This window comes from Pteronotus mesoamericanus, unplaced genomic scaffold (assembly GCF_021234165.1).
Source record: "Pteronotus mesoamericanus isolate MK-2021 breed Mesoamerican mustached bat unplaced genomic scaffold, CSHL_Meso_final contig_263, whole genome shotgun sequence".
NCBI lineage: Eukaryota > Metazoa > Chordata > Mammalia > Chiroptera > Mormoopidae > Pteronotus > Pteronotus mesoamericanus.
In genome coordinates, this window is record NW_026555112.1 from 4,707,630 (window position 1) to 4,734,341 (window position 26,712).

At 36.8% G+C, this 26,712-nt stretch overlaps 1 protein-coding gene across 1 annotated transcript in view; it reads right to left on the bottom strand.

Moving 5' to 3' along the window:
* Positions 1-26,712, bottom strand: part of POLR3B (RNA polymerase III subunit B) — a 105,120-nt gene that overhangs the window by 33,128 nt on the left and 45,280 nt on the right. Inside the window, exons 13-20 of the mRNA XM_054574585.1 lie at positions 23,045-23,206; positions 20,093-20,293; positions 18,038-18,200; positions 16,651-16,804; positions 14,517-14,591; positions 13,841-13,939; positions 10,519-10,646; positions 2,149-2,358 (exon numbers count right to left, since the gene is read on the bottom strand). Of these exons, the coding sequence (XP_054430560.1) occupies positions 2,149-2,358; positions 10,519-10,646; positions 13,841-13,939; positions 14,517-14,591; positions 16,651-16,804; positions 18,038-18,200; positions 20,093-20,293; positions 23,045-23,206 (1,192 nt within the window). The remainder of the gene's footprint in view (positions 1-2,148; positions 2,359-10,518; positions 10,647-13,840; positions 13,940-14,516; positions 14,592-16,650; positions 16,805-18,037; positions 18,201-20,092; positions 20,294-23,044; positions 23,207-26,712) is intronic.

The following is a 26,712-nucleotide window of genomic DNA, read 5'->3' on the forward strand; positions in this document are numbered from 1 at the left end:
TAAGAGAAACCTAAGTGTCATGGTTCTTTTAGAGCACAGAAGCCACAGAGCGTGAGAAGCAGAAACGGCCTTAGAGATCACCTGGCGTAACTCCTCTATCTTACAGGCACTAGTGCCAAATAAATTAAATGGTCAAGGTCACCCAGCAAGCTGGTGGCAAAGTTGAGACAGACCAATTCCACTGATCAGCCAGGACTCCTCCTACATGTCATTTGTTGCATAACTTTTGCTAACCTTGTCTGGAAAATTTTTCTTTTTTTGGTATTAGCATTCAGAGGAAGCCCCAAAGAAGCAAACAAAAAAATTAATTTTTCTCCAAAGAGTAGAGAAAATGAAAAGAAACAATCAAATGATTTTAATGACAGAAATAGTTCATCTCTGTCCTGAAGATCAGTTTACTTTATATTTTTTAGATCACATTTATCCAGTGGATGAGGGAAAAGGCCTGAGATTAACTAACAATCTAAACATTAATAAAAATAAACAAAATGAACCGAAGAACACCTTTAGATGAAGCAAAAGATTCATCAGCTACTGAGTTGCCCAAAGAATTGTCATTCCTTCAACACTAAACATCATTTCCCAAGACTCTGTGGTTGCATTTCTTTCCCTTTTTCTCCCCAGTTTGGTCAAGCAGTGCTTTTCTTTTCTTTCCTTTTTTAAAATTTTTATTGAATTTATTGTTTTTTCTTTCCCAAGCAGTTATTTTAAACTCGATCCTCTCTCCAGTCTCCCCAGGATATACTGAGCCATGTCAAGAGTTCACTTGAGTAGGAAAATGTCTCAGGATTAAATGCTGGCTATTACCGATGAAATAAATGCATAGCTGTAAAATCCTTTATTTATAATTCTTCAGGAAAAGCAGAACACTTTCAAGAAATCTAAGAATATGAATTTAGAAAATCATTCAGGGAAAAACAGATTTCTAAATAAAATCTCAGTGCTCTCAGGCAATTTTTTTTAATATGAAGGTGACTGTTGAATTAAACAACACGTTTCTACAAGTGGACAATAAATAAAGATGTTTGTGTGTCTTCGAAAGGGGCCTTAGTCATTATGGCTCCTAGTAAATTGTGTATCGCTGTAATAAACTCGGCTCCAAGAGCCAGCTGCTTTGGAAACATTACATGATCTTCAAATTTTGTACAATGGCCATTGACTGTAACATGCTGGAGTGCAGTGTGAATCTGAACCGCATGAAATCAAGAAGTGTTTTCTTCTAAGGGTAAATGGACAATTTATTTACAGGTGGTAGCTTAAAAGCTAGTGAACAGTAAACTCAGATCATTAAATTGTGTTGCAAAGTTTCTGACAGATATCACAAAGTCTTCAGATTTCCACATAAACGTTACCAGTTAATCAGAAAGGAAAACATCCAGTTTTAAAGCATGGCTGTTGTCATTTGGAGGAAAAAAAGAGGCATAAATTAAGTGCAGCCAACATTAATGCCAAAGACACATGTCTAGGAGTACTATTATGGCTGCCTAGCAACTACAAAGGGTGAGGGGAAGGCAGAGTGGGTGTGCCAGAGAGGAAAAAGGAAAACAGATTGTGAAGAAGAAGCCAGACTTCAGGTGACAGCTAACCAACCAGAATGTGGTGACCTGCAAAAGGAAACTATCAAGAAACTGAGAAAGGAAAGCATAAAAACGATAAGCCAGAGTTGATGTATATGTATTTTTAAACTTTTATCACTTTGCTAACAAAAAGGTCTCATATTATGGGGTTGAGATAGACAATAAATAAAATAGCTTTTTACATACAAATATTGTTACCACCCTACCAAACGGGTTTATTGTTAAACTGTATTTCATTTATTGTAATTCCTGCTGGAAAATTTAAAAAAAAATTCTTACATTTTTCCATTGAAGAATTGTTTCAAGTCACCAATAGAGTAAAATAACCAAAAAGAACCCAAAAACCAAAAAACTGCTTATTAATACATTTAACAAATTACTTTTATATAATATTCCTTTTTTGAAAATGTCCACACCACAACATAACTGACTCCTGTTGGTATATTGTAAAATTGTCATCACTTGAAATTGACATTAATATTTTGACACCAAGTAATTTTTACATTGATCATCCCTACATCTAATTCTGTACCAAGCACTTTTGGTGTTAGAGCTTTGAAAATTCACTTACCTCTGTCCAATGAGGCCTTGTTTAAAACAAGAGCATCTTCAATATCATAGCCACTATAACTCATCACAGCAACTGTAGCATTCTGTCCAGCTGGCAGTTTCTCAAATTCTATCAACTCAATGGTCTTTGTTTTAACCATAGGTTTTTGTGGATATGCTAGTAGATACATGAGAGTATCAATTCTGTTCCGCTGGTTGTATCCAATGGTACCTTCATTGATATTGGAAAAAAGCCCAAATGCAATACTCTATTATGTCAAATAATTAGGTAGCGATGAATTCAGTGATAGACACAATCATTTCAGCTCATTGAAATGAAGAAATTCTTCCAAACATTTTAAAAGCAATACCCTCATAGTGTCTAACAACTTTTTATAACAATTTTTCTCAATAATATTAAAAATTCCACAAAGAAGAAAAACCACTCAAGATATACTATTCTAAATAATCTCAACCTTTTGGATTTATACAATTAATCCCATTTGAGGAATTTTAGTCTCCACTGGTTCATTTCATAAGCAAGTCAACAATTCTGTATTCGGTTCTACTGTATTCCAGGCACATGGTCCAGTTGCAGGGGGAAGGTAGCGAGAGCAACGCCCAGGGCTGACAGGCAAGGAGTTTATACAGCGGGGCAAACGGATACAGTTCATAAAAAGAAATCAATAATTAAAAAAGTTCTAAATGAAAAAGAAAGCAGGAGAAGAATAAAGAGGAAATTGAAAGCAGAGAACAACAGATTTATTCATTTGCTTAACTATTCGTTTACTCAGCAGTTAATAAACACCTACTTTGTGCCCAGCAGTGGAGAGAGAAAGGACCATGCCTTCCCCCTAAGGAACCCAAGGCCTGTTCAATCAAAGATGGGCTCTTCCCTCCTTAGCAACTGGCCTTCCCGCCTGATTGGACCTTGAAAGAGTTTTACTGTCAACTAGAAATGAAATCAGAATGTTACCTGCCTCCCCTTCTCCCATTCCCCCCACCTTCTTCTCTCTTCTCTACAGGGGCCCACCAGGGTTCACAGACCTGTCTGAAAAAGAATCTTTCTCCTTCCTGGCATTGGTCCTACTCAGAGACCTTAAAATTGGGAAACTCATGTTTGCCCTACTGCTGAGCCTGAGTGGGCTACTGAGCCTCTTTAACTTCTCCCAGATATCTCTCCTTTTCCCTCTTGAGTGGCTAAGAAGGTAGCTTTAAGTCTCTCTTGAACGTGCTTCCACAGTGATACATCCACAGCACCCACATACCCCAAGGTGCCTATGTGCCATTTAATGGAGTTAAGCTCTAAGGTGAGCCAACACCCAAAACTCAGTATTTCCTTCATCTTTTTCTTGGTACCCATGTCATTAAGTCAATGGTGATTTCAATTCAGGGATGAAAATAACCTATTTAGGCATGATGAAAGAAATTCTGAAATCAATAGAGTAGTAAAGAAATGAGCATCAGCTACCGTGCTGGGCTCACTGTAGATGCTCAATAAATGTCAAGGAAATGAAATTAAAGAATTGCATCATATTGTTTATGATAGTATATCTGTGCTTAAATCTCTTAAAAAATTATCAAGATTCAGCTGAAAAACAATAGCAAAACTGAGCCTCATGAACTTTTTATCCAAGTTACACTATAAATTGCCAATTAATTCATTATATTAGTGCCAATTAATGAACTGGACAGAATACCTGGTAATACATCACTTACTGTTTTAGAAATAAAATCACTGCTACTTAGATCGTAGTAAGGTTCACCGGTACTAAGTTTGTCCTTTTACATAAAATCATTGAAAATTTATGTTGCGATTTCAGCTCCAGTTGCACACTTCACCCAGCGTGAGGGGAGGGTTCAGGCACTGTCCCACCGGGCTGCTGCCCACGCCTCTGAGACCCGGGACGAGCATTACTGTGCAGCAGCGGGGCATAAGTGGCTGCACCTCGAAACAATGGTGGGAGAGCTGGGGTCCTGCTGGAAATCGTGCTACCAGGCTCAGAACGTAATTCTTGGGCATCACAACTGACCGCTGAATGGGTGAACAACCAAATGGTTTAACAAATGTTTGGTGCTTATGATCTCATCAGAAATTTTTCTTTAAAGACTTTTAAAAGAACTTGAAGGAATAAACATGTCCGTCTATTTTTAGGAGCACTGACAACGGTGTGTAGGTTAAAACATGATTTATGAACTATGACTTCTATATTATAAAACTTCACAATGCCACCATACCCCATAATTGTTATAAAAATTATGATTGACTGACTAGCTATTTTGCCAATAACAAGACTTTTTGAGAAAACATCGTACAGAAATTAAATTATAAGACTAGTCTAGATGAAGCACATGTTCCAATTAGAATGCTTCTATTAATGTTTTCGGCTTCCTTAAAAAGAGCATTGTATATAATAACTAACAACAAGAATATCCATAAAGTGAATTCCCCTTTTACCATAACTATACCATTTTGCCATAACTATAGTCACCAATGATTTCAATTTCTTACTACCAGGGCACAATTTTTCTTGCAAAGTCATATTTTCTTGATCATACTTTCTTACAAAGTCACAAGTTGGCACAGAAAAGTATTTAAATGTAGGTTAAAACAGTGAAAAAGTATATTTTAGGGTGAAATGAAAAAAAGTAAGAAAGCATATAGCTTAGAAAATGTATACTGGAAAAGAAAATGAAGTTTCATGCATTTAAGTATTGTTCCGTCTTCCTTTGCCCAATTTCTCTTTCTTTAATCAACATTCTTGAATACAATAAACTTCATCCACTTAAAGTTCCGAGAGACACACACATCTGTGAAACCACCGCCACAATCAAGATCTAGAACATTTCCAACAGCCCCCAGAGAGCGCGCCCTCTGCCCCTGGCCCCAGGGAACCACTCATCTGTTTTTCTAATCATTACAGATTAGTTTGTATTTTCTACAATTTTTTAAAATAGAAATACACAATATGTAGATTCTGTTGCCTCTTTCATTTAGCGTAATGTTTCTGAGGTCCACCCATGTGGTTGTGTATATCAAAGTCCATTCCTTTTTATTGCTGAGTAGTACTCCATTATATGAATATGCAGTTTGTTTATCTACTCCCCTACTGATGGATTTGGGTTGCTTCCACTTTTGGGCTACTGTGAAGAAAGCTGCTCTGAACATCATACACACGTCTTTGTGTGTTCATTTCTCTTAAGTAAATGCACAGGGTGGAGTTTCTGGGTGGTTTGGTAATGGGAGGGTTAACTTGAAGAAACTGCTTAAGAATTTTCCAAACTGATTATACCATTTTGCATTCTCACCAGCAGAATATGAGCATCTTGGCTGTTTCCCATCGTAACCAACACAGTATGTCAGTCCTTTTCATTTTAGTCATTCTAATGAGTGTGTAGTGGTATCTCAGTTTTAATTTACATTTACCTGATGACTAATAATAGTGAATCTATTTTCATAACCTTATTGATTATTCTTATTACTGTTTGTGAGGTATCTGGTTTTTGTTCTTCCCATCTCTTAACTGAGTTGTCTTTCTATATACTGGATTGAGAGTTCTAGAGTTGAGAGTTCTTCTATATACTGGATACAAATCCTTTAATCAGATAGATGAATTGCAAAGACTTGTTCCCATTATGTGGATTAAGGTCTCCTTCATATTCTTTTTCCTCTTTTTTAAAATTATATTTCATTGATTATGCTATTACAATTGTCCCAATTTTAACCATTTTTCATATCCGTGGGTCATGCATGTAAGTTCTTTGGCTACTCCATTTCTTTTACCATACTCTACAACCCCATGGCTATTCTGTAACTGCCAATTTCATACTCTTAACAGTGTCTTTCTTTTAAAGAACAAAAGTCTAACTTCGAAAAAGTCCAATTATTTACTTTTTCATTTTGATAGGTTGTGGTGTTTGTATTCTATCTAACAAATCTTAGGTTACTCAAGGTCATGAAGATTTTTGCCCATTTCCTTCTGTGAGTTTTACGGTTTTTAGCTCTTACATTTAGGGCTATGATTCATTTTGTGTTAATTTTTTTTATATGGTATGGGGTAGGAGATGATGTTCATTTTTTTTCTATTATAGATATACATAGATTTAATTTTGTTACATTTAATTTTGTTAAAAGATTTTCCTTTACCCAGAATTGCCTTAAAACATTCATTGAAAAACAACTGTCCATAAATGTGTGGGTCTATTTCTGGATTCTTGATTCTATACCATTAATCTGTATGTCCATCAATACCATAGTGTCTTCATTACTCTGGCTTTAGATAAGTCTTAAAATCAGGTTGTATAAGCCTCCCCACTTAGTTTTTGTTTCAAGATTCTTTAAAAAAACCTGCACCTGATTTCTTCACAGTTTTAATGTACTCAAAGATTCATTTGCTCTTTGTGGAAACATTTATTAAGTACTGACTACACTCTACCTACTCAAGCTGGCACTATGCTAGACACAAGGGATAGAGTAATAAATAACACAGACATAATCCTTATCCTCAAGGAGCTTACAATCTACAGTCTAACAGGAAAGGCACCTAGATCATGATCCACAGTTAGTTTCAGTTAAGAAGAATTTTAGTAAGTTTTGTGGATGGAATTACATAGAAGACCTAACCTTTTATAAGTTACTCAACCAAACTGGGATTCAGTTCCCTTGTCAGAAACAAAAAAAATATACATTATATCTGAGAGCATTGTTATTATAAATAAAGAAGAAATGCATGTAAATCATTTGGGTACTCAGTAAGTGGCAACGTTCATTATGACTAATATGAACAATATTAGTAGTAATAAAAACCCTGCATCACCACCCATTCTACCTGCAGCTCCAACTTACATACTGAACTTTAATTTAACTTCCATAGTACTTATTATTAACATGCTAGTCACAAGAAATATCACATAAGCTTACATATAAAATAGTTAATAATGATTTTAATTTTTTTTGAACCAACAGGAGAATTCTAAAAGAAGAACTGCCAGGGACCATTGGACCAAGACATCTTTTCATTTTGTACCTTAAATGGATAAAGAATTCTTTAAAATAAAAATTCAAACAGAAAGTGGGGGAGGAGATGTAGACTAAAATAAAATTTTATGAGAATCTTTGTATATTATGTGTTTAATACCTCTAGTACATCCCATCCTACTCTTAAATGGGAAATACAAAAGAGGAAACTAATGATCTGCTTAGGAATGGAATCTATTGAAAACAAAAACAGAAGCTGCATTAGCTCCTGAGTTAAAAAATAAAAAGTCACAGCAATTTGGAGTTGAAGGGGAAGAAGTGGTGAGAAGAAGCCAAGGCTAGCGGAGGTATGTGATGCATATTTATTAACAGAGCTAATAACGACTGAAAGATCGTTTTAAACAGGAGAAATTGTTCCACTACAGGATTGCCAACTCATAAACGGGGCAGATATGAGAGCGTGACTCACGGCAGCTTGGCGTCTGGCGCCAGGGAGAGTATGTACAATGCAACTCCAACACACAGCCTTCGGTTGGAGCACTGAGTGACCTGGAAACCTTGCCGTTTCCACACACGTCTCCCCGACTCTTGCCCTGGACCCTGTCACAACAAACAGGGCTGGAGCCATGGAAGGGAGGTGTCGCTCAACAGCACAGTAAGATGCCATGTGGAAACCTGAACTTTATTCAGGAGAATAAAAGAGGAGAAACAAACACTCAAAGAGCCTCAGATTTAAGAAACACCCTCTGCTGGTGTTGGATTAAAGTCAGCTCTCTCTAATGTATAAGGTAAGTCTTTTAGTCACTGCAATTTGTCCTTTGTAGTGACAGAAAATGACTTTAACGTATTTCTTTACTCTCTTGAATGGGAGAAGTTTGTAGTGAAAGGTGGACAGCAAATTTTCCAGGCTGGCTAGAATATTTAGTGAATTAATTCTGGGCTACTGTCCTCCACCTTCCACGTGGACTAATAGACAAACAGCACATAGTCTTCAGTGCATATTTAAAATGGGATAATGTGACTTTGAGTTATCAGCTGTTAAGACTGTACAGAATTAAAGTGACTCAGAGAAGTCCAACTCAAAGTGCGAGGTCCACTTTATAGACCTGGGACTCTGCTGTGAGTTTTCCCTCTCTGTTGGCCTTTCCTTTTCGCAATTTTTCATACAGACCTTGTTAGAGATTTCTGCAGCTATTGCAGTGTCCAAAGAGAAATGTAGCCATGTCATGTGCCAACTTTAAATGTACTTTTATCTCTCTGCTTTTCTTTCCAGTCAGGTGTTTTATAATAACAAACAGTAACAAAGGCTTTTTTTTATTACTTAAGATATTCAGCGGCTTTTGTCTTCCTAGCGTCAGCAGTAACGTCAGAGGATTGTATCCAAGGAGCTAAATGTGCAGGACCCAGGGTCAGAGCAGCTGAATACACCAACCTCAGAAAACACAGACAATGAATTGCAAATGACACTCAAAACAAAACGAGAAAAAAAACCTTCACACAGAAAACTACAAAAGAACTCTACAGACACTGAATTGGCTTTCTGTACACACTGATCCTGCTTAACTGTGTGTGGTAACTAACTGAACGTTTCAGATACTCATGGCCACAAAATAAAGGCTTTGGCGGGGGAGGGTGGGTAGGGAGAGGAGCAACAAAAATAAAAATATTATTTCTTTCCTTCAAGTCTCTTATTTAAAAAGAAAGAAAACGACTCACTAAGTGGAGATAGATGCAGCCCTTTCTATTTCAATCTTCAAACACACTAAAGAGTGGCATTAGCGATGAAGTGATTAGTCTTCCGTTAATTCTGCTGAAGGTTCTACACAAAAGGTGTATTGTTTCAGCTGGGATTCACATCATGAAACAAAATGGTTTGGTAAACCCAATAGAAGTGATAGCCCTTTCATGACACACAGGGTTCAGTACTGTATATTTCAACTTGTTAGCAAGTCAGAAGCACAAGCGGGAAATCAGCCTATGCTGCAGCTGAGGATGAATGGGAAACGCTAAATTGATGAGCCGCTGTTTAGATTTTCCCACTGGGAGTTATTCTGAACTGTCCAGGCATTACATCATTCAGGTAAATGGTAGCAGGACAACATGCTTCTTATTTCTTCGTGGCCAACCAAAGGGCAATATAAAAACTTTAAAAGAAATATAGACTTTATCCATAATGAGAAATAGAATTCCTTAATTGTCAAGTTATAGTCGACTGCAGCTTATTCTTGGTAACTGAGAGCTAAATGCATTCTGGTTGTTACCCAAAGGCAATGTAAAAACCTTTTAACGGTTTTTGTTTGTTTGTTTACAAAGCTCCTTATATCATACTTTAAATGAGAGATAAGTCACATTGATGTCATAAACATAGATAAACATAAAATTTATTACACTTGTTAGGATTTAAATAATTTTAAAAAACATTTCAAAAAAAGTTTATAAGCCAGACTTTTTTGCTTGGTATTCTCTCTGTATCAACTTCAAGATTAAAACCTAAACTCCTTGATAAATGGCACCTCCAAAGCACATGTCTACTAAATAGCTACATCAAAGTATCAAGACTTTCCCATGTAATGCTTGCTTATAATTTCCATACCTGTGAAAAAATACTAGTGTCTTTCAAGATTTAGTTTAATTTTGTTCTTCAGAAATAACCTACTCTCTAACCTTAAGTGATCTTCCTGCTCTCATTCCCTTAGATTCTGGCTCTCCATCTAGCATACTGTATTGAATTACCATTTTATTTGTTGGTCTCTCTTACTGGACTATGAACTCGTTGAGGACAGGGTTCTGTCCTCATCTCTCCATTTTCAGGCTCCAGCCCTGCTGTCTGGTCTATAGGGGATGCTCAATAAATGTTACAGAGGGATGTATAGATAAGTTAATAAATGGGTGGGTAAAAAGGAAGCAAGCTAGAAAGGAAAATGAATTCAGAAATTAGTGTGATGTGAATTGGACATTTCAAGAGCTATAGGAACAATTGCGAGGATACAGTGGGTCCTCATCCAGACAATTACTAAGCATATTCTAATACCCACCATGCATCTTTATTTCTATTTCCTTTTTCTCTCCTCCCTCAACCTTGAGTTTTCCTGCTCATTCTTTCATCTCTCTGGGTTAACAACTTACACTTTATATGTCTTTTCATACCCCTTCATAACTCTGTGATCTATTTCACATCCCTTTGTTTGGTGAAGGGAGCAAGTTCAGAGAGGTTTTCTCCATTTTTGTTTAAACTTTAGACATGACAGGGGCACCTGTAAGTATTGCAGAATTCCATAGGCAACCCTCTGAGTTTGGTAACACTCAGATGTTACCAATGCCTGATTTGGTCAAACACCCCATAATAGTGAAGTAAGAATAAAGATACGTCTTTTATCCTAGTATTTAGATCCAAATTCAAGAAGGAAACCTTACCCATGGCTTGTTTTCCCATGGCGCACTGATAGGTGTTCCTCGGGGACTGGTTATGATGAGGGTACGGAATCAGGCCAGCACAGACACCAAGGAGGGTGAAGGGTTCAATTTCCAAGTGGGTGGTATCTCTAGCAAGTTAATTAAGAATTAGACATCTTAGGAGGCACCAAGTACAAAACAAATATCTCTTAAAGAATATAAAAATATTAGTAAATCCCCATGGGACCTAGACAATAAAATTTAAGTTTCTATAAATATATACTACAGATATGTCATAAATTCATGTAACAAAACCTCAATAACAAAATTTGATGCTAGTAAAACTGATAAATAAAATAGAAAACATAAGTTATATTTTTAATGATACAAACTTCTAGTATTTGTAGAAATACAAGAGAAGGGAAACTATATGGAATGTCTACATGAAAAATAAAATATTGTATATTAACTATTAATAATGCAAAGAAATTATTAATTGAGCATACAGAAATGCAGATCAAAAACATCCACATGGATCAGTAACTTGCTTTTCTTCACCTGTCCAACTCAGGTCAATGAGAAAGCTGCATCGCCATTCTAGAGGGAGGACTTCATCTCCTTTTAGAATAGTTGCTGTAGTGCTACGGACCGAGGCTGTAACTCCAGGCTAAGCGTATCTATTAAGCACTTGAAAAGCTAGACTAGTAAAACTGAAGAACTGAATTTTTAAATTTTACTTAATTTTAAAACTCAAATTTAAATGTAAATGCTCGATTCAGTCATTTTAAACCTTTTACTTACGTTTGTAACAAATTACATTGTAACAACTTGTATTTGTGAGTCTACTTTTTCAACTGTTATAAAATCAGATCGAGTATTTCCAATAAAATTTCGTATCCAAATGGAGATGTGCTTTAAGTGCACACCAGATTTTGAAGACATAGAAGAAAATGTAAAATATCTCAGTATTTTCATACGGATGTTGACATAACATTTTAGAAATATTGGGTTAAAAAAATTATTAAACTTAATTTCATCTGTTTCTTTTTACTTTTTAAGCATGGCTGTTAGAAAATTCAAAGTTATGTAGGTGGCTTGCATTATAATTTTATTGGACAGCTCAGCTATGGATACTGAACACCAAGGAAGACTTTACCGTCTGTGTCAGAATCTTTGTTACTTTCATAACATGTTTTTGCAGAACACTCAGTTTTGGCGAAATGATAAAGCAAATATTTTAATGAGAAAGGGGAGCAAACTATTTTTAGGTCTTTGCTGAAAGTAACAGGTATCACATCCATGATAGCCTAGAATAAGAGAATTTCTTTTAAATGTACTATTACATTTAAATACTGGCCAATCTGATGTTCCCCATATAAATAAAAACTACTTTTTCATACGTAAAGATTGGAGTAAGTTGGAGGCTGAAAATAAAGAAGGTAAACATTGAAGTTTCTTCTTTTTTTATGACAACTTATATAAGATTATATATTATCTAATAATTATTCAAAGTCCAAAAACTCGGGATTCTGATTTTAAAAAACAGAAAGGAATACAATCATTCAAAATTACAACCACCATAAGTTTCTATCCTGAGCTCCTGCTAGGAGACTTCCTATTAAATGTGTATAATGGCCTTACGTTGAACTCAAATTAAGCTTAAGTAACCTGTGGCTTGTAATAGTAGAAAAATTGGAAACAATCTAAACCTTCATCGACAGGGCATAATTTAAATAAATGTTTTATATGTAGTCAGCACAATAAAAAGCAATTAAGATAACATATTTATATAATATTTTTTTAAAATGTCATATATAAATCAAATAATATTTTAAAACTTTTCTATTTTTAAAATAAAATGAATGTAATATATGGGATAGCATGGTGATTTGGTGATACTAATACCTGATTATTATATTTATAGCAGTGAACAAAACAGAGAAAAATCCCTGCCTTTGTGAAGCTTCTAGCATAGGAAGACAGATAATACACAGATAAATAAATAAAATATCAATTTTAAAGATTTTATTGTCAGGTAATACACACTAGAAAAATAAAGCAGTGAACAGGGGCGGTCAGAGGAGGGGTTTCTATTTTAAATAAGGGGGTCAGAAAAACTCAGTGAGGGGGTGACGCCTGAGCAAAGACCCGGAGGAAGAAGGAACGCGGTGTGGGAGGCAGCATCCCCGGCCGAGGGGACGGCCAGCGCAAAGGAGCCGGGGCAGAAGCACGCTGCGGACGTCTCAGGAGGCCAGGGCTCAAACAGTGAGGGAGCGGGGGCAGGCGCCGCAGCCGTCCCGCGGCATGGGTGAACTGTCACAGACCTCGAAGGCCTCTGCAGGGCGTTCAAGGGGAGACGGAAAGCAACTGGGGGCTTTGAGAAGAAAAGTGACCACTCTGATCTATTGATACAAGTGCAAAAATAGTCCCGAGTCTTTTGCCACAATCCAGGCGAGCAATGGCAGCGGCCTGGACTAGGGTGACCGGTGAGAGTGGTAAAGAGCTCAGGTTCAGGGAGATGGGAGGTCCAGTAACATGTTACGGATGCATGTGGGTATAGAGGAAGGGAGGGGTCACAGCTGAAACTGAGGCTTGAGTAACGAGAGAAGGGGTATCAAAATAGTACTTTGAGAGATTTATATCTTTAAAGAATTAAAATTTCTGATTTAAAGCATTATTTACTAGCTTATAATTAGACAAAAAATAAAGTAGCATATTTCATCTGGTAACAGGAAACAGAAAAGCACTTTCTTGATTGAAGACAAATATTCATCAGTCGGTAGTATTAAACTCTCTATTTAACAATATAACTGCAAAAATTCCAATTCCACGTAAATGGTACATCAGTAATATGCATCAGACAGTAACTTTTATATATATACGTCCTCTAATGCTTCTAAAAATATCACTATTCTAGAGGAAGCACTGTAAATATATCACCATTCCATGTTTATACTTCACGTAAGTTTAGAGGTATCTTTACCACATACTGTGTAGGTATGTTCCCTTATAAAATCCTCTCTAGAAGATATAAATACATCTTTTATGTATCCTGATTTGTTAGTTCAATTTTGGCAGCAATTCATATCAAAATCAGAGTTGCAATTCCTTTCAAAAAATAAACACTAAGTGTTAAATGAATAGGAAAGATAATGAAGTCTAAAAATGACTTATTAGCAGTTTTGTGGAAGGCTTACATTGGAATAAATGATGGGTGTGGTTTATAAAAAAAGTATACTTCTAACAGTAAGTACTAAGAGAGCACACAATAGAATTGAAAATGAAAAGATAGTGCCTATAAGCAGAATAGGTTTTAATTATGGTTATTATAGATCCTACTTACTTATTAATTGTATGCTCATAGAGTGCGATGTTACAATCATTTTCTTCATTCACATCTAGATATTCAACCAGACTCTCATGTAAGAAATCTTCAAAATTCCTAGAAAATATTGGTGAAACATACATCACTAAAAAATATTTTATTGCAATATTTTGTATGCAATAATGGAAGATACTGGCTTTCATTTAGGCCCAAAGCACCTTTCTCTCCCAGAGAGTACCGGTACATTGGGATACTTGAAACATGCTATTTTTGGGTCATACAATGATCACAACTCACTGAAATAACAGTAAAACATGTGATTCTTGTCAACCTGGTATCTTCTTCTAAAAATGTGTTTTATGACATTAGGAACTCCATATGATGAGAGAGCCACAGTATGTAAACCAACATATTGATGAAAGTTCTTCTCTCACTCCAAACACTGAATAGTCCACTAATTTACACCAAGAATCTATAACCCTCATGATCTAGGTTGATATATATTTTATATTATCCAAATTCACATAGAGAAAAACAGGTTTGTAACAGGCTAATATATTTAGTGGGTAGGAATTAAATGACTGTAAGTGAAAATATACCATTCTTAAAAGCTCAGCTAAAATAATGCTACTGCTGATTACATCACGTGAGTGGGCACTAAGGAGACCGAGAAGTTGTGCTTTAGCCCATTTACCTGTACCCCTGAGCCAGCTCTTCCATATGCTTATTTGTGACTGCAGGCTTTTGTTTCTTAACAATTATGTAGGGTCTGGAATAGAAAAAAATAAATTCATGGTAGTTCAACAGAAAAATTAAGTCAGCAAACAAAGCTTGCTACAGGGAAATGAGGAAACCTGTAAGTATAAACAAATATATTTCTGGATTGCTTGAGGACGCCAGGTAATTCTTACATGTGAGTGCACAGAGGCCTACTTGTTCTCTCTCATATGTACACACACAGACGCATGCCGCAGCCCGTGTCTGTGTGTGTGTGCACAGGCCCATGTATACACGTCCAGTACTTCTCCAAGTACCTTAGGAAATACTTGGTTCTGAATGAAAAGGCAACTAAAAATGGTACTTAATAAAGTTTAAAAAGAAAATGAAATCTTTAGTGTTGTATCTTAAACTGTGTAAAAGCACTAAACTGCGTAAATCCCACTAAAAGCATCTTCTGTTTCGTACTAGAAATACGTGATCCACTGCCCATGAAGTCAGCAGGCAGAGAAGAGCGGTCGCGGAGGGTTACAGTGGCACTGCAACGGACGAGCGGCCGCGGTTCACAGGGGTTTGATTCAGGATGAGTACCACTGGGCTACAGAGCAGGCCCCCGAAAGCTACACATGACCAAAAAGAGGGGCATACGTTTGCAGAGAATTACTTTGTGATTTTAGCAATGTAGTGGGTGTAAGGTGGCGAGAGCTTTTGGTCCACATGTTCTGGTGGATTAATCTGTAACTGTCAGTGTTGGTTTGCTTCTGAGGGCTTCGCCACCACCAGGAAACACCGACACAAAGGATGGCATGTGGCATCAAAACGTGAGGAGCGGTTGCTATTTGAACAAGCAGCTCTTGCACAGGAGCAAGTAACCACCAGACACTTATGCACCTTAACCTAAAATCCAAATGACTATTTGAGGACTAATGAGCACTTTTAAACAGTTAAGAGGAGCTGCACAATTACGAGTTGCCAAAAAATGAACTGGGGGAACTTTTCGTGGAAGTCACCTTCAAGGGCTGCAGCTGAGTTCAGGTTAAGGGACTCAAAAGTGGGGACAGAGGCAGGAGTAGGGGAGAAAGGAGACCATATTTGGCTACCTCAGTTACCTTTTGTACGCAGTAAATTTTAATTCTTCCTGCCAGATCTGTGATATGCCATTATAAAATTACTTCTAAAAAAAATACTTCTTTTTGCCCCGGCCATGTAGCTCAGTCGGCCAGAGCATTGTCTTGATGCACCAGGTTGAGGGTTTGTCTGATCCCCAATCAGGGCACATACAGGAATTAACCAATGAGTGCATGAGTAGGTGGAATAATAAGTGGATGTTTCTTTCTCTCCTCTTTCCTCTAAGTAAATAAATAAAAAGTAGTTTTCTTTTTAGACTATGCTATATAACATTACATGTAAGGAAAGAGAAAAATCCGAAAAAAGAGTAACCTAGAAAATGTTATTGCTTTCCCCACCCATAAATGGACCAGGTTAGCCACAAATAAGTACCTGATGGTTGCTGGGCACCCCACAAGGCACTTAGAACAATCCATATTTTTTATTCTTGCCATTCTCCAGCCTTTCTCCTTCCCTCCTTCATCCAAGTGATATAATCCTACACATCCTTCAAAACTCAGTCCATGGCAACAGAATGAAGTGGGTAAAATCGTAATTGTTGGAGTCAAACTGCAAGGACTTTTGAGTAAAAAGCAGACTCCATCACTAGCTAGCTTTGGATAAGTTACTTAGTTTCACAAAACCCTATTTCCTCATTTGCTAAATGAAAATAATAGTTGAACCATAAAGGGTTGAATGTAGTTAAAGCCTTACATGTAACACATCTATTAAAATAATAAATAATGGCTATCATTTGCCACTAACAGAGTTGGTTGTTACTAATAATTACTTCTGCACCTGCCAGCAGACTGAGCTCTCTGAGGGCAGAGGCTCTCATTAACCTTTGAATCCTCAGCACCCAGAATGCATATTCATGAGGTGTTTGCTAACTGAATGAAATTTATCTTAACAATGAAAGACCTTAGAGCGGCTTCAAGAATAAAGTCTTTCTTTCAAAAATGAACATAAAGAGATTCTTAATAACTCGTTTAAGCAACTTCTACCTGCACAGCCTTCCTCCATCAGAAGAAATATAGACACAACGATCTGTAAGATTTGTTGAGATGGAAACAAATTCATTGATGTAGCCTGCTCTTCGCATCAGCCGAAATGTATTCACTAGTTTCTTATGGTCTCGAATGACACCCAGGATGTTACCTAAGTAGAAAGAAGAATATTATGGCAGAAATAAAAAAGAAATCCTACAGGATTTAAATTATACACCCAATAAAAATGATAATCAGCACTGAGTAGTCATTTGAAAATTCTGGTAACACCTCCAGCCAATCTGTAAGGCTGTAGAGAAGCAACGCAGTGGAAAGGCGGAGGGCAGTCCGAGGGACCTGAGTCTGGGGCCAGCCTTACCGGAGGGTAGAAAAGTAACCCTGGAGAAGTTAGTCCCATTTTCCTCATCTGTCAGCACCATGCTGGGGGCCTAAACTCGGGGTCCAGACCCCTGGGTTTGAACACTGGCTCTACCATTTCCAAGGGGCCAACGTGAGGATGAAATGAGTTGATGTTATGTAAAGCACTCAGAACTCTGCCTAGCACCTAATAACTGCTACTATTAAACAGCTCTTGTTGAGATCATCCTCCGTGAAATCAGGGAAGTGGACTTGGCCTCCCAGGGTTGGCTTGAGGATTCGGAGGGACCCTGGCTGAAAGCGAAGAGAACAGCTCTCTCGGTGCTGGCCCCGGGAATACGCTGCGTGAGGCAGGCAGTCAGCAGGCCTGTCTTCCTACTCGCCGGCCCGTGCAGTAAAGGATTAGCGCCTCCCAGAGCGGGCAGAAGGAGAAGAGTGTGGGAGCGAAGTGGTCAAGACGAGCACATAGAACAGTGGTGAGAGGACAGGCGCTTGGACCACCAAATCTCAAATGAAAAGGACAAGGCACTCTTACCCATGAGTCTTTAGAACACCCTGAAGGGGGGAGAAGGGGTAGGTGAAAGAAGCAACTAGAGTGTGATCAGAAGGGAAGGGACCCTCTTGCTACGGCCTGTTGACAATCAATTATCAAGTGGCTGAATTTAAGTCAGCTCACTTCAGGGCTACTCTGCATATTTTTGTAGAATGCCTCACATACTTGACTTGAACTTAAAGATACCATGTCAAGGCTTATTCCGCTGTGCATATGCTGACAGCTGCAAAAGGGCAGAAAGCAGCCAGTCTCTACAATGTCAGACTTTAGCTCTGATAGCTGTATCCTTGCAGAGCCTGAGTGACCCAGAGCCAACGGAATAACTGTTTCTGTTACCATGTTTCTACCTTTAAATTAAGGTCAAGCTGGGCCCAGGATTAAAGTATATTTGTGTTTTAAATACAAGAATAATGATGGATTCTCCCACTCTCCCACAGACTGTTTAGGATCAACATGACTCCATAATCTGCTCACCATTGAGGAAGACGAGAAACACATTTGGGTAAGAGAGTTCTTCTCCACATAATAAATTCACGTCTTCTACACCCAGGTTACTGGCTAATTTAACAATGGGTCCGTCTTCCATGTCGGTTGTGATGTGAGTCATAAGGGCCAGGTTTTTAACCAAACCACATGCCTAAAACACAAAAGGCAGTCATTTCTAAGAATGAATACTAGTAATATGAAGTACAGTTTGTGTCTAAAAAATAGTTCAGCACTTTTTGCTGACGGCAATGTAAAGCAATGCAACCTTGTAGGGGACAGGTTAGCAATTCATACAAAAGTCTTAAAAATGTACATACCCTTTAACCCCGAGAAATTTATCCTAAGGTGACAAGCAGCAATATAAACAAAGAGTTAGTCACAGGGATGCTTAGCACAGTACTATTTGAAATGGCAAATAGCGATAGCATCATAAATGCTGCCTCCCAAAAGAAAATGATTACATAAATTGTTATTCCCAGACAACAGAACATCCTCGTTATTAAGAGGACATTGTATAATGTATTGATCAGTGAAAGTATTGATAAATGTGGACACATAAAAATATAAAACTTCTGGCCTAAAATGAGAGACAGCCTACAAAATAACTGGCCATTACTCTATAAAGCTGCTTGGTCATAAAAGGCGAAGAAAGACTGAAGAACTTCTCCAGAGTAAGAGACTAAGGAGACTTGCCAACTGAAAGCAATGTGTAATCTTGAATTAAAAAAAAGACATTAGTGGGACAATTACTGACAAAATTTGAGTCAGATCTATAGTGTACGGTACTGCTATTAATCATAATTTCACGGGGTTGATAACTATGCTATGGTTAAGATGTTCACATTTGGGGAATGGTTATGGTGAATCATCATGGAAATTCCTTGTACTATTTTTGTAACTTTTTTCCATGCCTAGAATTATTTCAAAATGAAAAGAAAACAATTTTAAACTTCTATATAACCAATAAAACCTAAAACTAAAATATAAATAAGTATATAATATAGCAAATAGAAAAAAAAGAGCATGTGACATGTAAAGATTATATTTTCAACTCTTAAAAACTATCTGCTGTAGTGATGCACAAAATAGTTATGTTATCGGGGTCAGCTGGAGCAATCTTTGGGAAAGTCAGTGTTTCAAAGCTCAAAATGTTTAAGTTATGCAAATTTGACAAGCTGTTTAATTTTAGTGTGAATTTCCATATGGTTTGGGATAAATTAGGAGAACAGTAATTTCTAAAAACCATAATCCTGCGTGAATTTCTATTTTTCACTTCTCCAAGTCATAACAAATTCCTACACTTTGGAACTTACATCTTTTGTCATAACGAACTTATTTATTCATTCAGCATATCTCTATGGAGCCTTTACTCTGAGCAAGGCTCTGTGCTAGGAGCTTAGGATACAACGGTGAACCCAACAAGGTTCCATCCTCCTGAAGTTTACAATTTAGAATGACTCGGATCAAGTGAAACCAACAATGGTCAGCACGAAGGAGAAAAGGCCATGATATCGGAAGTAGGGGATGCTATGGAAATAAACCTATTTAAACCCCTTGGTTTAGTGTTTAGGTGAATGCTTATGTATCCTACATAAATGAGTCAGAGTTCACTTGAGGTCTTGCGCTGTGGGCGCTGCTAGGCTGCAGCTGCAGCTGTGATGTCCTCTAAGGACACCTAAAAAAATAAGAAGCTTAAAAAGAGGTCCCTGTAAACAAAGGTAATGAGTTTCTCAATTTTCCCTCACATGCCGTCTCCTCTCCATTGCATGGTTGGATTCCTGGGTTAAGCAAACAAGGCAAAAACTTTGGACCATATTTCTATTTAGGTGAGATACTAAATCAAATGTTCCTGTAGGTACTGGCTCCGGGATGATACTGATGTCATCCTGACGAGCTGCATTTATATTTCTTGACCACATTCCACCCCCGCTCCTCCCCCCCACCAAAAAAATAAATAATGGCCTGGGAGAATAGGAGCAGAAGCAGAGCACCACCAACAGGCACTAACTCTGACACAGCACAGGGGCTCCTCAAGGACCTTACCTCTCCTTCAGGAGTGTCCGAAGGGCAGAGCATCCCCCACTGAGATGGCTGGAGGGATCGAGGACCGCTCACTTTTCTCGTTTTCTCAAACTGGGAAGAGATTCTTGTCATCATGCCCAGTGCAGATATATACGACAAGCGAGACAGTACTTGAGTCACACCTTGACGGTCCATTTTAAATCTCTTTAGAGACCAATTTCCCTGTAGAGAGAAGACGGACAGGTTACCCTTTATCATTCATAAATTGCCTGGGACTTTGCAGTTAGTCTGAGAAGTTCATCATAGGAATTACATATTTATGAAATTAGAGCCATGCTCTACGTTCAGCAATCAAAACGTCGCAATTAAAATTAAAATCTACCCAGGTCACTTGCTAGGGTCTTCCAGGAATTTAATGAATATTGCCTATGTCTATCAATCATCTCAGAATGCTTTCAAAGTAGTTATTTTCTGAAGAACTTATCATATCCCAAACAAGCCAGTTCAACTAGAGACTTCCACCGAATGCAATACGCTAACTAGGAGAACAGTACATATTTCTACACACATTTAAGGTAAAACTAGCTTAAAGCTCAAAGAGATTAATTTCATGTTGGAAAGTACCATTATTTGAATGTCTCCCAAAAATTAGTCCTAAGCAGAGGAAAATACAGCAGCAGAAAAATAACTCTAATAGCAGTTATCAGGAATAGTGAATAAACTATAGGCTTCTTAATTAAGGCTAAAAGCTGCATATATATTCATATTAAAGAATATTATGTATCCTCTGTGGCTATGATGTCAATCTTAAAATAGATCCATATGAAATACATCTTGAACATTAAACATACTTTATCTCCTATGTATTAAATACATTAAATACAAAAGGTTTACAGTTTATTAATTATTGTATTATTTCCATACAAATACATTGTAACTTAATTTTGCCCACCGCTGTATATTATTTTATAGTTATATTAATCGCACATATTAAATATTCTCAAGGATAACTTAAAGATGAGGTTAGGAACTATTAAATTTTAAATTTATGACAACATGAATTAATGGTAGAGAAGAGTATGCATAGAAATGCAAAATAGGAAATAAAATAATTCAATAATCTTTCTGATCTAAAAGCAAAAAAAAAAAATTTCACCTGCCCCACAATCATTCTTCATTTTTCTTTTGAGACTCTCATAAAAACTATGACTGTTTTCTTGAAAAAAAAAAATACACATAGGTAATGAACACAACATTTTTTCACTCAGTTTCAGGGGAGGACTCATGGATCCTGCGTTAAAAACTCTCATAGTAGAAAAATTGCTAGGGATTTAGAAGCAGATAAGGTGATCTGTTTGAATTAAAATGTGACTTTGAGGGGCTCCCTCACAAATTAAAGTTCAATCACTATTACAGTGAAAGTCTATCACTTCAGGAACTTGAGTTTTTGATAACATGGAAAAGAGCTAAATCCTAAGAAACTCTATCTATTACAAAGCAAAGAAATAAAGCAAACACATTTATTCCACAAGCTGACTTCTTTACTGCTTTTTCCATTAACTCTTTTTATGCTTTGAATGAGAATGAACCTCGTAGACTAACTTATGCCCAGAGAGTGAGAGTAAGGTAAATAAATATTCTGCGCTGAACTCAAATAAGGCAGCAGCTGCTGGCAAATGAGAAGTAGGTGGGGCGTAAAGCCAAGATTTTCGGCAAGAGAATTCATTCTAGTATTCTGCGGGAGTATTACAAAAGCGAGAGAAGAGGAACAGACGGGGTCTAAAACTGCTCCTCTGAGAAAATTTATGTGTTGAAAATATTCTACTAATGGCAACACAGCTAGAAGCTGACCTTCTTCTGGTTGCCTACAGGTGGGAGTACACCTGCAACAAGGTCTACTAGTGATTCTTCTAAAAAGCAGTCTTCTCTGGGAGGAAAAGTGGTATCACTCGGGGAAAAAGAACTACTCAAAACAGCTATTATGACCCGAAAACCGTGGTTCTGAAGGCAAGAAAAAGTAATCCTAACAGAAGTGTGTTCAAGAGTTCTCTGGAGGCTTCTCTTCAAATTTCTAGGGATCTAATTTCAGGAAAACTTGGGCCACAAGCGTTTAATATGCCTGAATAGGCACAAAGGCCAGGATCACCTCAGGTTTGGCTGTAACTGTCACTGCAAGGGCTACTCACAGACGGCAAACTTCTCAAGTCAAGTATTGCAGCAAGTCAGCCACTAATTCTTTCACTGAGGGAACCAATGTGTAACAATATACTATTCTTTTGTTGAGGCCAAAATCCCATCCATAAAACTAATTTTATGTCTGGCACACAAAACATAAACTAAACTTTATCAGATAGACATATAGTTGTTACACTTTAAGAAACGGAGCAAAAGCCTATCTGATAACCCTTTATGAACAGCCCGAGGCCCTGAATACCCAGCAGCTGCAAGGGCCTGAATTTATCTCCACGTGGGGAACAGCTGATAGCCCTCTGAGGAATATAAACCTACAATAAAATGAAACATTTTGTACTGTTACAGACACAGGTTGTCATTAATAAATCTATGTGTACTATGTCCATTTTATAATGGGAAAAGATGGGGAAATGTGTCCATTAAAAGAATGGCTATTAGTGGTGAAACTAAAAGATTTTCTATTTAAATCTAGATACACTTTCTAGATAAAAGTGTATCTATTTTCTTACTGCCTCATATAACAGGACCTATAATTTGGCAATAAAGTCATTTAGCAACAAATCCCTACTGGTAACATCTAAACTGTAGACTATCTTTCAAAGTAGAAAATTTCTAAAAAAAAAAAAAAAAAAAAAAAAAGAAATTTCTAATTTGTAAGTATTCTTTAAGATATACACACACATATTTCACCTAGATTCTTAAAGTACTTTAAATTTCATTCTACTGAATAGATTTACAAATACCTAAGTTACAAAACTAAACAAGTGACTGAAGACTTACAGTTGAAATGGCATTCACCATGCCATTGGTAATCTGGTCTTGACGCATATGTTTGACAACATCAAATTGGGCTGCTCTTTGCTTAGGAATCACCTGGTCTGCAATTTTCTTCATTTCAGAATTAAATTTTTTGAATAAATCTTCAAAAAGAAGAGATAAAAGCTAAAAAATAAAAGTATATGGTAAGCTTTCAAAATGTATTACCAGCTTATACATTTTAGTTTTTATTAAACTTTTTAAAAAAAATAACGAAAGGAAGAAACTGCTTAAAACTGAAAAAATATATTCTAAAATGCAAATTGATAAATATGTGCTTTTCTTTGTTTGATGATCCTTCATTACTAATTACTCTTCAGACCAGCGAAAACTGAACCACAGACTCATACCAACCCTCAGACCAGTGCCTGGGCACTGCAAGCCTGAATAGGCAGAGAATGATGCAAATACTGTAGGGACCAAAATACAGTGTAAAACAAGGTAGTTCAGTCTATGCAAGGGAAAAAAAAAATCAAAGTGTTTAAGCCTGTACTCTAAGCTTATTCGGAAACAGGATTAATCAATGATTTCATGAAACAGATGAGTAGCAGAGGTGGCAGGAAGGCTAGGATTTGGAAAGGGAGTAGAGATCTTAAGGTGTCCAAGTTCCACTGCAGAAAGCTGTAAGACAACATCCTGCCCGCTCTCATAATTTTAAAAAAGATGAATCAACTACAGAATCATAAATTTCTTGACTCTTAAAGAGACATAAGGTTGCAAGACAACCAGATGAACTGAACTGCAGAAGGGAATATGCCTCTCCAAGGACAGATGAGACACATGACAGAGCAGATGTCTGCCATAAAAGAAGAAATCAACTAATTTTAAGGACTTCTTGAATGCCACATGTGGGCTACCATGAAAGCTTAGAATCCATCAGAGGCCCAGACACAAGGGAATCCGCACTCACAAGTTGTTTTCCTTGAGTGCTCCTGAAAGACTGGAGTCAAGCAAAGAAAGTAAGACTTGAGAGAGAGCCCTTTCTTGGAACAAGCAACAAAATCCTATCTACTTCCCTGGAGTTTCTCTCACATGAAGCAAAACCATTAAGTCACTGGAGAAGAGTGAGGAAAACCTCCAGGCAGTGGACCCAGACAAAGGTAACCTGCATTAAGATAGGGCAGAAGCAAAGCTGTAGGTCTGAGAGGGTGGAAGAGGGCCTCTCCCATAAGCCATGCACCTGGTAATAGGCAACAGTTGTCTACTGCTGGAGGGAGGCCAGCGAACCCTTTTGGCCACTGATTCCAGGAAAAGGCATTGCCAGATGCGAGAAGAGAAGCCAAAACCATCTTTCCCTGGGGCAGGGCAGGAAACCTGCTTGGACTAAGGATCCTGTACTGATACAAAGCAAGGGCCAGATACCGCAAGGGAAGGGCACACAACCGAAAGCTTTCCTTTATAAAATCGACGTAAAAGAGAGAATACCAATTCCTGTTCAACATTGTACTGGGGAGTACCATTCAGCGCAATAAGGGATGAAAAAGAAATACAAGGTATATATGTTGGAAAAGAGAGATAAATGTTTTATTACTTGCAAATAACATGTTTGTCCACATAGAAAATCCCAAAGAATCTTAAAAAAAAAAAAAGGAAAAGCTCTGCTAAAATCAATACTTCAGCAAGCGTACAAGATATAGGCCAATATACAAAAAGCAGTTTTATTTAAAACGTCACTGAGAGAAATTTTAGCAACGCTCAACAGGAGAGATAGTCTATGCTCATGGATAAAAAGACAGTATTATAAGATATCAATTCTCCCTAAAGTGATCTATAAATTCAAATGAACTTTCAAGGAAAAAAAAAAGGTTTTTTCAAAAAATGAGATAATTCCAAAATTGAAATAAAAATGCTAGAAGTTCTAAGTTTATAATGATAGAAAGAAAGAAAGAAAATCCTTCATTACCCACTGCTAGAGGAAACCATATTCTGAAAAGCGGATTAAAAAAAGATCTAGCATGTATTCACCCTGACTTTTCTATATAAATTATGTCTTTGGGTAGCCAAAGAGAGGCTAATGAAAATATTTTGTACTGAAAAATTCCAGCCTAAAAATGTAGAAAGAATGAAGCTATTAGAAAATCATTGTTTTGTATGCCCTAAGTAAACAATGAACCAAGGACGAATAAGCAGCAGCTAAATAAAACCATCAGGAGATAAGCTAGTGGGGGACTTTATAATGGACAAATCAGGGCCCCAAATGCCTAAACCCAGTGATCAATTCCAACGGCACATAAAGTAGATATAACTAAACACAGTCTTAAGAGGAAAAAAAAAAAAAAGCCTTGAACAGGTTCTAGCTTCTGAATTTCACTACTGGTTTACAAGAAATTTAGAGAACAGAGAAAAATATAGGAATGTAAATGTTAAATGACACCATAGGGTACCGTCATGTGGGGACCCAGAATGTGGGAAATTCTTTAGGATAAAAAGTCCAGTTTTTTTCAAACACACACAGAGGGATAACCTATCGATCAAAAAATATTTGAGAGACATATCAACCAAATGCAATATAAGAGACATGTTTGGATCTTATTTGAACAATCATACTATAAACAATTTCATACATATATATATATAAATAAATACATATAAATATATAAATATATGTATCTCCAACAAAAAAACCTATTGGAACTAATAAATAAGTTCAGTACGGTAGCAGGATACAAAATAAATCTCTAGAAATAGGTTGCATTTTTATACACCAATAATAAACTACAAGAAAGGAATACTAAGAAAAATAATCCCATTTAGAATAGCGTAAAAAAATACCTAGGAATAAATTTAACTAAGGAGGGAAAAGACCTGTACTTGAAAAATTATAAGACACTGAAAAGAGAAATTAAAGATACAAATAAATGGAAGCAAATACCATGTTCATGGACAGGAGGAATGAACATTGTTAAAATGTCCATACTACCCAAAGCAATCTATAGATTCAATTCAATACCTATAAAAATACCAATGGCATATTTCACAGAGTTAGAACCAATAATGCAAAAATTTACCCAAGACCCCAAACAGATAAACAGTCTTGAAGAACTAAGTTGGAGGAATCATGCTACCTAATATCAAGACACTCCTGAAAAAAGGTGAATGGACTGATGAATGCATAGACAAACTGACCAACGGGTACAATAAAGAATCCAGAAACAAAACCATACACATGTTAAACACTGTTACATAATATAGAGGTGGCTCTTCAGATCAGTGAGGAAATGAAATACAATATAATAAATGGTGCTGGGACTTGCTATTCATTTGAAAAACAAATGAAATTGGATGATTTTCTTCATTCTAGTGGTCCAGATGACTAAAGTACAAATACCAAAGACGTAAGTTTAAAATACAAAAAAGCAGCATTTAAAAACAGGGTTGACAAAAGTGACCACAATTAAAATAATAAACTTCTAGACATCAAAAGACTCCACCAAGTTTGGGTTGTTTTTTTTTTTAAAGAAAAAGAATCCAGACTGGGAGAAGATATCGGCAATACATACAACTGACCAAAAAAACTAGGAACCCATACATACAAAAAAAAAAAAAAGTCTTGAAATCCATAAAGAAAATGAAGCAACTCAAATGGTATTTCAAAGAAGAAAAATAGGAATAGTCAATAAGCATATGAAAAA